General features: G+C 39.3%; 1 protein-coding gene across 5 annotated transcripts in view; it reads right to left on the bottom strand.

Moving 5' to 3' along the window:
• FRY (FRY microtubule binding protein) overlaps positions 1–13,212 on the bottom strand; it is a 314,584-nt gene that overhangs the window by 13,083 nt on the left and 288,289 nt on the right. For all 5 annotated transcript variants that reach the window (XM_058547971.1, XM_058547972.1, XM_058547974.1 and 2 more), the window contains exons 53-58: positions 13,037–13,198; positions 10,124–10,290; positions 8,429–8,618; positions 3,541–3,690; positions 2,276–2,374; positions 60–143 (exon numbers count right to left, since the gene is read on the bottom strand). In XM_058547971.1, the coding sequence (XP_058403954.1) occupies positions 60–143; positions 2,276–2,374; positions 3,541–3,690; positions 8,429–8,618; positions 10,124–10,290; positions 13,037–13,198 (852 nt within the window). The remainder of the gene's footprint in view (positions 1–59; positions 144–2,275; positions 2,375–3,540; positions 3,691–8,428; positions 8,619–10,123; positions 10,291–13,036; positions 13,199–13,212) is intronic.

Here is a 13,212-nt window from a genome sequence, read left to right as displayed (position 1 = left end):
TCAAAACCAACACACAATGTCAGAGTACAGAAAAGATAATTCTAACAGGCTTTTATTACCTTTTCTTCTGAGTCCCCTGGTTGACAAGTAATTACTCCATCTCTTGATCCTCCTGCAAATGTTGCCTTACAATTTGCAAGCCACTGTTGTCAGAAAGAGATACAGATGTAGGTAAATTCAGTGATGTCCCGAGAATATTTTTATCATCAATTCTTAGGGAAAATCAATTAAGTTTCTCATCACAGTAAAATTAAATTTTGCTATAATGACTTTTTGAAAATCAGTTTTTTGATTAAAGATTAACAATTTGAAATTAAAATATCTATTTATATGGGTTCAGTGATGGTCATTTAAAAATATGATTTCAACATTGTGATACATTACATCGAAGAAGGGTTTCACCAGACCATCCCTAATTTATGTATAAATTAAAACGAATTTATATATGGTTAGAAACCTTTGATGTGATTAAGGTTAGGAGATAGGACCGGCACTTCCTCATGTGCTGGGTGACTCTGGACAATGCAGCCTGACTCATGGCACATCTACCTCTCTGTTAGGTTGAGGTGGCTTCTATGGGGCAGGTCTACTTCACTGTAACAAAGGCTATTATAGTAATAGCTCAGCTATTTAGAGATTCTGCCAGTCTTAAGCATCTGTCTTAAGCATCTGGGATAGTAACTAAGACAGATGTGAAAAGGAACCTTTGGGCAGAAAACAATAATTTGAATAACAATAAACTGAAGAACTAAAATTCACACTTGACATTGAAAGACTGGTTTGTTCACCAACCAGAATGAAAGGATTACTTTTATTAACTGATGAGTGAGAAACTGGAAAACAATGATAGGGAAAGAGCCACAGAAACAGAAGACAAAGTGAATTGTTACAGAATGTCAGAACTCTTGTCCTAGGTCAGGTCATGAGAAGATCAATAACAATAAAAAAACCAGTAACTTTACAATGAATATCTTCTATGTATGAGGCACTGTGCTGGGCAGTTTACATATGTTATTTCTACGTTAAAGGCAATATTGTGTTGAGTTTGAGAGCATGAACCTTCGAATCCCACAGACCTGGGTTTCAGTACCACTCTTTACCTTTTTGCTAATGAGGATAATAATAGCAACTCCCAGGGTAGTTGTGAGCATTTAATGATTTAATTTAAGATATTTAACTCTTATCAGGTTGTGGATACATAGAAAGGACTCAGGAAATGAAAACTGCTATGACTATTATAATCGTTATATCCTTACAACAATTTTGCAAATTATCATTATCACTGTCTTATAGATGATGAATCTGAGATGAGAGAAGGTAAGTAATTTATTCAAGGTCACTAACCCTTAAGTAACTAAGCTGCGATTTGAACCCAAGTCTATCTGACTTCAAAATCCTCTTTCTGTAGTGCCTGGCATACTATAGGAAGTGCTCCACAGATATTGCACACGATTATTTGTAGGAAATCAGGGGTTTGCATGGATGGTTTCTGGATCACTTCTGTCTCTAATATTTTACAATCTAGAACTTTGAAGAAAGAAAAAAGTAAAGAGCAGGAGCTGAGGCCAAGAGAAGCCATGGGGACAGGGACAAATAGCTACCAAGAGTGGTTAAGAGGAGAGAGGTGAAATCCATCTCAACTAGTTTTGAGTCAGGCTGACACTGGAAGGAAGTGATTAATAATTTTAAGTCTCTGGGAAAAGAAAAGCTGTAACATTGATAAAGTGACATATCAAGCAGATACCCACTTTTTCCAATTCCTTAGTAGGGAAATTATGAGGCTAAAAATGAAAGCTGAAAAATTTCTCTTTTGTAGATACCACTTTATTTTTTTTGTGAGGAAGATCGGCCCTGAGCTAACATCTGCCAATCCTCCTCTTTTTGCTGAGGAAGACTGGCCCTGGGCTAAAATCCATGCCCATCTTCCTCCACTTTATATGGGACACCACCACAGCATGGCTTGACAAGCGGTGCGTCGGTGCACACCCGGGATCCGAACTGGTGAACCCCGGGCCACCGCAGCGGAGCACGTGCACTTAACTGCTTGTACCACCGGGGCCGGCCCCTGTAGATAATATTTTTATATAAGCCATACGATTGACAGTTCTACCACCATTAAATTGGAATTGTAAGCCCTAACAAAGGAATAGATGAAGTCTCTCTTCTCTTCTCAAAAGAGCTTCTCTTAGGTTAATCACAACACATCCCAAGAGCTCAGTGTTTGGGTTCATTTAGTTTTAACTGAACTTATATGCACAGAAACACAAAAGCTTACTGAGAGAGTGGCCTCTTTTCTGTTGTTGTAGGTATCCAAATATTCTTGGAGTTCTAAAACACTGAACTTGAGCTTGTCCAGAAGTCCACAAGAAAGGAGCTAAAGACAGGAAAATAATTTGTATTAAAACAACTAGAGAGATACCAAGACAAAGGCATGGCTACACAAATAGAAAAGTATATTTAGAAGTAGTGTAAAGTAGGGAGCAGTGGCATCCATTTTAATAAGCTGTGAAATTGGTAATTTTGCTCCACTCTCAGCTGCAATTGTAACTGAATACTAGCTTGCTAATCCAAATATGCTATGGAAATATTCATGTTTTCCCATATCAGTACAGACAGACAAATCTTAACAAGTAGTATTCCATAGAAGCCCACATGAAGATATATCCGTTTCATGCATGAACTCTAGTATCTTCATCTAGTAATACTCCAAGTAGTGTGAAGACAGATCTCCAAGTAGACTTTCAAACTGATTTTGTATTTAATCTGTACTTTAAATCACTTAAGATAGAATGATTTCTCATACTGTATTTCTTGCTACAAGACAGCCAACCATCAGTCAAGTTTTTGGAAAGACTGACTCTTCAGAGGCTTTTAAAATCAAAGCACATCCTCATTGGTTCTGAACTGTGGTTATTAGTCAGCATATGAGGTGGTTCTGTGATATGCGTGGGGGATGTCAAGAAAGGCAACACACACCTCCTACTATCAAAGAGCTCTTCAGTCTTGCAGGGTTAGAGTTATATTCATAAAGTCGCGACTCAGCAGTCAGCCAGAGACTGTTTTAATCATCCTTTAAACTCATCATTTGCAGTTTGGGCTGGATGAATCTATCCAGAGGGCTATCAGTCTCTATTTGAGACTTGGGAGTGGGGAAACTGATGACATGTTGCCCCTGGAGACCCATCTGGCTGGCCAGCCTGGCATGGTGGGGACTGGCTAGGTCAGCCCTGGGTGGTTAGCTCACCATATTCACAGCTGTCAAAGTCAGAATCATCGAAGAGAGGTGCCAAGGACACGGAGCGAGCACAGAGGTAGATTTTTCTCCTGATTCTCTGAAATGAGTTTGCCTTGGTCTGGGCTGGCAACGTATAGTCATTACAGTGCAGGCTCAGGCCTTTGGGAGTCATGTCACAACACAGGGCTGCCTTGCAAGCACCGAAAGTGTCTTTAAAACAAACCACAACACAAAGAAGCTTCCCTGAAGTTCCACAGCATAAGCTGGGCAGTCCATTCACACCAGGGCAGGACTGGGATACTCACAGTCTCCGCATCCACGAAAAGTGTCGGGCATTCAGAGCAGGAGGTGAGCATCTGGGAAGAGCTAACAAACTTGGATCCGATTCCCCGGAGGTTATCTCCAAGGTAACTGGCTGCATCACAGGTCAGGAAGCAGAACCTTTTCTGAATATTCTGCAAGGCAAAATAATTACCGTTGGTAAAGGCCAAATTTTAACTTCTGTACTAGAAAAAACTATTTTTTTAATCTTTATAAAATATCAAATGAGCATGGGTCCTCAGTGTAGGGGGGAATAGAGAGCACAGTGAATGTTTGTGTTAAGTCAACTAAATAATCACCCAGTATGGACAAAGTTTCTTCCTAAAATGTCATTTCCCAATGTGTGGATGCTCATATAATCTTTTAAATAAATGCTGCTTTTCTTTTTGCTGATGGCCAGCGCCAGTCAGCAGCTTGAGTCCTCCTAGCTTGTTCATCTGATCAGTGAGCAGTTACTGAGATTACTTCAATGCCGGTGAGACAAAAAAAGTCGCGAGATGTAACTTCTTTCTGTTTCCCAAGATCAGAGCTCCCAGAGACAAGGCACTGAACTAGTGCCATTTGTGCCTCTGAAGAATGAGAGTAAACGCTACACAGGACCTAGAATGACATCTCCCTCTGAGAGCATGTCTGATCTGGTGCTGTAACTCTGTCCTATAGCTTTGCATACATCAACTCATTAATCCTGACAATCAGGTGAAGAAACTGAGGTTAAGAGACGTTAAATGACTCACTTGAGGTCATGCAACTAGTAAGTGATAGAGAAAGGATGAGCCTGACTCCAAAGTTCACATTCCTTCTGTAAATCTACAATGCTTCCTAAAAGTTACTGTTCCTCCTGTACTGCCTGAGGGAAAAAACCACTATTAGGAAGAATCTGATTCACTGTGCCTGTGTTAGTGCCAAAATAAGAACATTTTTAGCTCTAAACTTACAACGCACAGTAAAAAGAACAAAATATTTAACCAAAAAAATAATTCCAGTCCTAGGTATTGGCTTTCCCGAAAGAGATGTTATACCCTTTGAGCTGTAGAACCTAATCCGTGAGAAATTCTCTCTGCCCTGTTATGAGGAAATTAGCATGTCCCCCAAACAACGGCACACTTTTGTTGATTGATATATCTTTATGGTGTTAAGTTAGTTTTATATGCAATTAAATAAAATACAAAAAAAAAAAAAACAAAAAAAAAACCCCAAACCAAAAACAAAAACCCTAAAACCTGACAGAATGTTAGAGCTGAAAGGAATGGTAAATGCCATGTCTACCATCACCCAGCTAGTTGAGTGGCAGAGCTGGGACTAGGATTCAGTTTCCCCAAATACTTTGGGTTCTTTCCATCTTACCTAAGGATAACGTGAGATCTAGGTTTATTTTTTATTGTACTGAGAAGCTAGATCTGTCAGGGAACTTTAGAACCACATATAAAGGCAGGTGATATTTAGGAGATATAAATTCAGTTTTGTCCTCACCTGACCTCCATATAAACATGTCATATAATTTGGTGGCACTGTGTGATAAAATGACAATATTCTAACACAAGGGCAGCAGGGAGGAAATATAATGACTGAAGTACTTGGAAAGATGTCTACACTAGACTAACAGAAACCATTTTCTTGTTTTTAAAACCAAATTATTTTTGCAATTACCTCCTCTCTACCCACTCCAAAATGCAACCAAATACAGGGAAACATGGTGTTCAGACTCACATGAAAATGTTGGAAAACAGTCAACAGACATGGCGAGGACATGACAAGAGATTAGTAGACTGCATGTCTGAAATGTATTTCATTTCTAGCATATTTGTTAATACCTATTTTGCTACTAGTATTTCTCTCAATCATATAGCATTTGATGATAGTTGAGAAAGTTCTTAAGGCTAAATATAATATTAAAAACCAAAATAGGAGGTACATATTATTAGTAGTAGTATTATTATTGCAGATAAGCTCCAAAGGGATTGATCTAATACACTGATGAAAAACAAATCCAAATCCAAATGTGCCCCCACGACCCAGCCCCACCTCCCGGCTCATGTTACAACCTCTTGGTCCACTGCATTAAGTCAGAGCTGTACGTTTAAGGTCTCCACTGGGGGGAAAAAAAAGATTTCCATCCATTCTTCATACATTTACTGAGCATCTATTGTGTGTTAGCAACTGTGCCAGCTGCTGGGGAATCAAAGTAAGACACCGTTACCTGCCCTCTCCAGGGGAGATCGACACCTAGACAAGCAATTCTAATAGAGTGTGACAAGTAGAACATGCCAACTACCATGTGAGGGGATCCCAGGTAACAGGAAAGGAGAAAGAAGTAAAGGAGGCTTCACTCACTGAAGTGACATCCAATCAGGGATATGCACGTAATTGGGAGTACAATTGAGGGACAAGAGGAGATGACTATTCTAGGCAGAGGGAAAACTATTGCTCAGAACCATAAAATTGAGCATGAATAGTCTAGCAACTATAATAAGAAAAACTTACAACAGCCAAATTTAAATATGTATTATTAACCATTATTTTAAAATAGACTTTAGAACAACATAAATAATAAACTACTTTGCTCCTGAATGCTTAACAATACCTCAAACAGTAGCGTGTTTCTGGAATACTTACCTTTCAGCAAACAATTGTTTTCTGTCTTAAGCCTAACAGCCTCTCCAGCCCCCAGTTAGTCCCAGACACAACCTTAGTTGGTCTGTTCAACTTTCTAATAGGTTTCACTAAAAGTAAATTGAAAAACCTGAGAGAGCAGCACAAATTACACTCGAAGTGAGAAACCATAGCTATTAGTACTCTTGGTATATAATTCTCCAAAAATTGGTCATAAGAGCCTACAGGCTCAAAAACAGAGTTTACTTTTATATTAACTAAACTGTAGCTTCCTGAATTTGAAATTATTTAAGGCAGATGATCCTGGTTTTTTCCTTTTGCACTTTTTATATAATTCCTTAGTTTCCTGCCTTCCCTTCTGCCATGGCCCTTCCTAAAGGTGATTAGAGGGCCCCATCCCTCAGTCCAACCAAGTTATTTTCCCTCTCTTATGATATACTCAACAGAACTCAACCTCTAAAACATTTAACAGAATTCTAACTTGTCTGCCCATTCATTCATCCAACATTCGAGTCTTTTCAAAGTTGGAACTACATAGTTCCTTTCCATTTTTTCTGTGTATTTTCAGTGGCTGTTTTGTGAGTTATTAAAAATAAAGTTTAGGGGCCGGCCTGGTGGAGTAGCGGTTAAGTTCGAGTGCTCTGGTTCGGTGGCCCGGGGTTTGCAGGTTCGGATCCTGGGTGCGGACCGATGCACCGCTTGTCAAACTATGCTGTGGCGGCATCCCATATAAAGTAGAGGAAGATGGGCACAGATGTTAGCACAGGGCCAATCTTCCTCAGGAAAAAGAGGAGGATTGGCAACGGATATTAGCTTAGGGCTAAATCTTCCTCACAAAAAAAGTTTAGAAAAATGCTGAAAGAAAAGCATTTTCATTATAGGAAAATAGGAACTTGAAAGAAAGTAAAATGAAGAAAATAAAAAACATCCATAATCTCATCACCCCGAGAAAACTACAATGAAATGCTAGTGTATAATCTTCACTCTTTTCTAGGCATTAAAAAAATAAAAATAAAAAAGGAGCAGTATTCTACATACTGTTTTTTTTAAACTAGTTTTCTCTTAAACTACATGGTAACCATGTTTCCATGTCGTAAATCTTCACCTATAACCTCATATATATATATATATATATATATATGAGGTTATATATATATATATATATATATATATATATATAGCTGAGTATTATTCCCAGCATTGCTATTTTCTCAGTCAATTTCTGCTTCAAACACAGCACACAGGGCTGTTAACTACGATGATGTTTGAAGCCCTTCAGAGTTTCTTCATAACAAGGCATGGTTCTCTCTTCTTTTGCTGCCTCCCACCCTTGCCACACTTACCCCAAAACACACTTACAACAACTGAACTAAAGAGATAGAGGGAGCTTGACTTCTGATTGGTGGTTGAAAGTTTATTTTTATGCCTGCCTGTCTGTTGGTTGTGCAAATTCCTGTCAGTTCCTCTATGTGTCTTGCTCTCACCTTTTAGTCTCCAAATTTCATCAATTGATTGGCAGTTTAGTAGTTGTTGTAAGTGTGTTCCGAGGTAACAAGTGAAATCAGAAGGTGTCCACACATGAGATGCTACATAGAGCTGTGTGTGCAAGATGTCACAGGTGCCTGGCTGAGGGGTTGAAATCCAGCCTGCCATGTTTAGGACTGGAACCCTCTGGAGGAAGGGATGTTTGTTTCCAAATTGCACAAAGACACTGTGTGGACCAGCCGGGCTGTGGTTCACACAGGAGAAGCAAAGAATGACCTTGCATCTGTTCAGAAGCAGCAGGGGAGTAAGCAAGAGTTCATGGTTACAGCTGGCGTGTTTAAAGAATTCACAGTGGGGGAAAAAAGATAAAAGACAAGGAAAGGAAAAACACAAATAATGAATTAAAAAAAGAGATACAGGAGAGGTCTAAGAGGAAAGAAGAGATGGAGGACAGGCCTGGCAGAAGATACCACGTAATGGTCCTGATGTCATGGTTGCGTAGGATTGATGACATCAGTAAAGGCCAGAATGGCAGAAGTGAATGATACATCATGGCAGCCTGAATCATTTGAGGGCAACATCCTTCACAATACCACTTTGAGAAGGTTGAGTAGATTAAGGTTGAATGGAAGAAAGGATAAAGTCAGAGGACATTGAAGGATGTTTGGAGGAGAAAATAGCATAAACCCAGAACTAAACAACAACGGCTTTTTAAATTAGAAGCTAGCTGGCTCCCATAAGAGACTAAGTCCTCTGAGCTTCTAGTGAACACCGCACCTTAAACAAGGAGGAGAACACATGAAACGTATACACAGCACAGGAGCCGTCTGAGTCGCACATGAGCTGGTTGATGTGGCTGCGCCAGGCTTCCTCTGCATCATCACAGGCCGTGGGCTGAAATGCAGCAAGGATGGCCGAGAAGAAGGGCGAGGGAGGGGGAGAGACTCCCCTGTCACCTTCTCCAAAGCTGTAAAAAATGAAAACGACTTTGTCAAGAAGTGATGTCTTTCTCATCCTTCACCGGGTTGTCTAAGTTCTAACCCTGATTCCTCCTCCTGAGGTAGCCCATTCTGCCCACTCCTCCATCTGAAGTTGCCTAGGGAACTTGGCTTTTATTCAGAGGTCTCCAGGATTCTTTTCTATTTTTTATAATTTTATTCATTTATTTTTCCTCCAAAGCCCCGGTAGATAGTTGTATGTCATAGTTGCACATCCTTCTAGTTACTGTATGTGGGACACGGCCTCAGCATGGCCAGAGAAGCGGTGCCCCAGTGCGTGCCCGGGATCCGAACCTGGGCCGCCAGCAGCAGAGAGCGTGCACTTAACCGCTAAGCCACGGGGACGGCCCTCCAGGATTCTTTTTTGATTCTAGAAAATAGAATAAAAATCAAAATAGAATCAAAATTTCACCTCTAGAATTTCTGTGATTCCTCCAATTCTGATTTCCTTTATACAGATTCGGTACCTCTTTTAGCCTTCAGCAATTGTCTCTTACTTTCCTTACTGGCCATTCCTCACACACAGTATTACTTTCTATGCTTTGGCACTTTCATTTTTCACTATGAAAAATTATAACATAAATTTTGAATCTTTTAACTCTTTCTTTGTGGACGGAGAGTATTAATGAGTACATGTGCACAAATGCCCAGAAGAAAAGGGTGGAGGGAGGAAAGGAAATGAAAAGAGAAATACAGGGTGAGAGAGCGGAACGAAGAGAGGAGAGAGAATGAACAAAAAGTGAACAGTCAAGTTCTTCTCTAGGGATTACCTGAAGCTTTTTCTTTGATGGACAGAAACTGGTCCCCATAACAGAAAGCCTTTGTCTAGCCATATCAAGAGCTTTTACCTAGTTCTTATTTTCAACATTCAGAAGAGTGATTTTGGGATTCTGACTTTCTTCTCCTGAAGTAAATCTGTAGCCTTATTGCAGATTTATTTAATGTGGCATTTATTCTAGATGCCACATTAGTGTTTTTATCTATTCCTCTTTATATTTCTTCCCATTTGTCTTCTCTAACTATATCTCACTAGTCTCAGAAATATCAGCCACTAGGCTGAACGCCACCACTTAAAAAAAAAGAGTAGGTATTTAGTTTATAAAGAACCTCTTGTTTGGTCTGTTAACTCAAAATAGAAAGAACTCCTCGTCCCCAAGTCTTGCCAGTCTTGCTTATCCTCAAAGCTTACGAGGCCTGGACCGTGTCCCCAGGCTCCTCTTTGGCTTTTTATGTTACTCTACGGCTTTATGAGTTCCTACGTAAGTACCCTTTTGGGTTTCACATAAGGCCCTACGCTGGGGTTGGATGATCCCAACCTGCTGAGAGCCCTCCAAGTTATATGTCAATTTGGATGCCTTCATTAGAATGTCCCCTCCCAGGCGTGCAAGTGTGATATATAACTTGAGTTAGAGTGAATGCAACACAGTGTGCCACGTGTGCTCGCACCACTCGTGTCCACCAAGGGCTCCTTTACCTTGCAAGGGTATACTCGTCCAGGGCTCGATTGCCTTTTTCTTCTGCCTCAGTCATATCCAGGCTAAAGCTATCGCTGCATTCGAAAGTTGCGGGGAGTTCATTGATGGAACTGGAAAGATCATCCTCATGCACGGTGGTGTCTTCCTCCTCCTGGACAGCTTCAGCCTGGAAGAACACAAAGAGGAAAGGATCCCCCCAATATGTAAGAATATATATAGGAAAATCCATTTAACTAAAGGAAAAATAAAAGAGACATATCCTGAGAGTGATAGAAATTGAGGGCATTTGTTTTCTAGCTGCGATATAGTCTATTTCTATAACTGGACTCAGGAATTCTCTTAAGTACTGCTCATTCTTTATCTTCTTTTCAGTCTTTTCCACGACAGTTTCCAAAGAGGCTCTCAATAGATTACCATACTTGACCCATGCTTATAGGGTATAAGTGCTAGACTTGGAAAAGACCATAGAGACCCCCTGGTCCAACCTCCACATTTTATACATGAGGAAATGGATGCTCCACGTGGGAAAGGGACTTGCCTAATATGAGGTGGATAATCAGAGCTGGTGCTGGGAGTAGACACACACCACCTTTGGATTCAGACTCTTTCCATTGCATAACCCCAGCCTTCTAAAGCAAGCCTATCCAGAGTTAACTTTTCAATATAGAATCCCTTACCTATGGAAACTAGAATTTAGAATCATCAGTGACTGGCATAGTAGATGCTCAAGAAATATCTGCAGTGTGCATGAGTGATCCATAGTTATTCACTGAGTCTGCCATGTTGATAGGCCTCTCCATACTGAAAATCTTCTAAGATCCACTCACATATATGCTTTACTCTTGGGTATATACCTTGAAGATAATAGATATGAGAGGCTGCTCTCATGTGGCTATAAATTGTAGACTGAGCAGTGAAATGAAAGGGCTGTAGGTAAGGCAGAGCTGGGATCAGTGAAGGGCAGGAAAGAGACATAGCGAGTAAAATGGAAAAAGAGGCTGGGCTTGAACTTGGGCCAGGGGGAAATCAGCTGGAGAACTGATTGTTCTTTATGAGAGGAAGGAAGGCAGCTGGGTTACAGACCAGAAGAGGAGGGAAGAAATTACACGTACATGTTTCAGTGAGTCATTTTCTTAAAACAAAAACAAAATCAAGGCAAAATAGAAATACATATGAATTAGAGCGTTATCATGGGTTAACATCTGGCCACCCAGTTAGTAATATTTTGAATCAAGGATTAATACGGAAATTAACAGGAATGTTTAAAGATATGTTAGGGAAACAGGATATCTCATGTCTTTGAAGGAATTGCTCGTAAATACTGAGTTTCAGAGGCTTATCCATCTCTGCTCCTTCCTGCTTTTTAAAACTACAGTGGTACCAACGAGACTGGCCACTGGTGACTGGTCTGGGTTATCACTGTACATAAACATAATCTGTTAGGGGAGGGTTGAGTTCTTATAAAAATATCTTTCATTTTCTCTTTCTGACATCATAGATATATCAAACACTGCAGAAATACAGCTCATGTGAAAAACAGAGATAGCTTTTTTGAAATTAGACTCAACCTTTCCTTGATAGAATTAGATGATTTCTGTATGAGTCCACAAAAATATTACTACTTAGGCAATGCTTTCTATGAGAAATCTATACAATTTAGCATTCAAATAGAACAGTTGAGAAAAATGACTATTCTAAGACTGAGAAAGATCAAATGCTAATAACTTCACATTTATTTTGTGATGTCCTTTCCATGAAATTTAATTTCTTAATCTTAGGATTCTGGCATTTTAATCTCAGACAAGTTTCCTTTCTGGCCCTTTTTTGGCTAAAAAAGGACTCTGAAAACTCTAAGAATCCTGATCATAGTCCCTTTGCAATGGGGCAATCTTAGAAATATTCTTTAAGCTTCAGTCTTTTTAGGTGATTGCAATTTGATTGGTTGCCCTTGGTTTAAAGTACATAGATTTTCCTAGATCTCAGACTTGTTGTTAGTGTACTGTAAAAGAATACAGAATAGCTAGTGTTATATTGTTTTCCATTAGAAGAAATATCAGAAAGAATATAATTTTATACATTTTTTCCTATTTTATTTTCTCTTTCGGACTTACACTACCATAACCAAACTCAGGATAAAGAAAACTTTATCCTAACAGCAATAGGTTATTTCAGAATTTCTAATATAAGAAAATAAAATTCTATACTGATGGGAATATATGTGAGCACATATGTGAACACAGTGTGGGAGTGAATGTTTTATGGATAGGATATTTATGGAAATTTTGATAAAATAAACTTTAAGTGAAATATACACTGTAAGATTTCTTTTAAGCGGACCTTTTAAATATGAAAATTGTATCCATTACTTACTTTTCTCCTCAGTCTGGCCAGGACAGTTTTGTGCAAATCTGGCATAATACTGTGATTGACATTGAAAATTTCATATGCCAAAAAGCAAGAATCGAATCAATGTACAAATTGTATAATTGGTTCCTACATAGGAAAAAATTTCCCCAGATACATGCATACACCCACACCTCACTTAGCATATTGTTCTATAAAAGTCATGACAAAGAACAGCAGTTTGCCAGTCACAGCGATCTCAGAATACACCAGTTTGTTTTACCATTAATCAGCAATGTTCAGGCCATATGGAAAATGCAAAATGGTTCATTTAAAGAAATCCTCAAATCAGATTTCTTTCAACCAACAAGAAGATGGCTGCTTAAGTTTGTGAGGGTAAAACAACTTCAAAACATAGGCTCAGGTGCACAAACTCAATTATTTCAAAAAAGTAATAAAGAAAAAGATAAAGATAGTCCCTCCACTTATAACTCCCTAAGATTTCTAAGAAAATTGGAAGTACTTTTTCTTTAAGAAAACTACAATCATAATTGCCGAAATCTCTTTACCTTTGAACCCTCAGAAATCTGAAGAGTATTCATATCAGGCAAAGAAGCGTCAAAGCTACCCATTCTGGTGTTAAAGGAATGAGGATCAGCAGGGGTCATGTCGCAGGCTGTAGTGAGCGATTCCATGGGGTTAGCCTCCTCAGAAGGAGAGAGAGTCATGATCTGTTGAGAAAGCA

Source organism: Diceros bicornis, chromosome 9 (genome assembly GCF_020826845.1).
Source record: "Diceros bicornis minor isolate mBicDic1 chromosome 9, mDicBic1.mat.cur, whole genome shotgun sequence".
Classification (NCBI taxonomy): domain Eukaryota; kingdom Metazoa; phylum Chordata; class Mammalia; order Perissodactyla; family Rhinocerotidae; genus Diceros; species Diceros bicornis.
The sequence above is the reverse complement of the archived record's forward strand: the minus strand, read 5'-3'. Positions and strand labels throughout refer to the sequence as shown.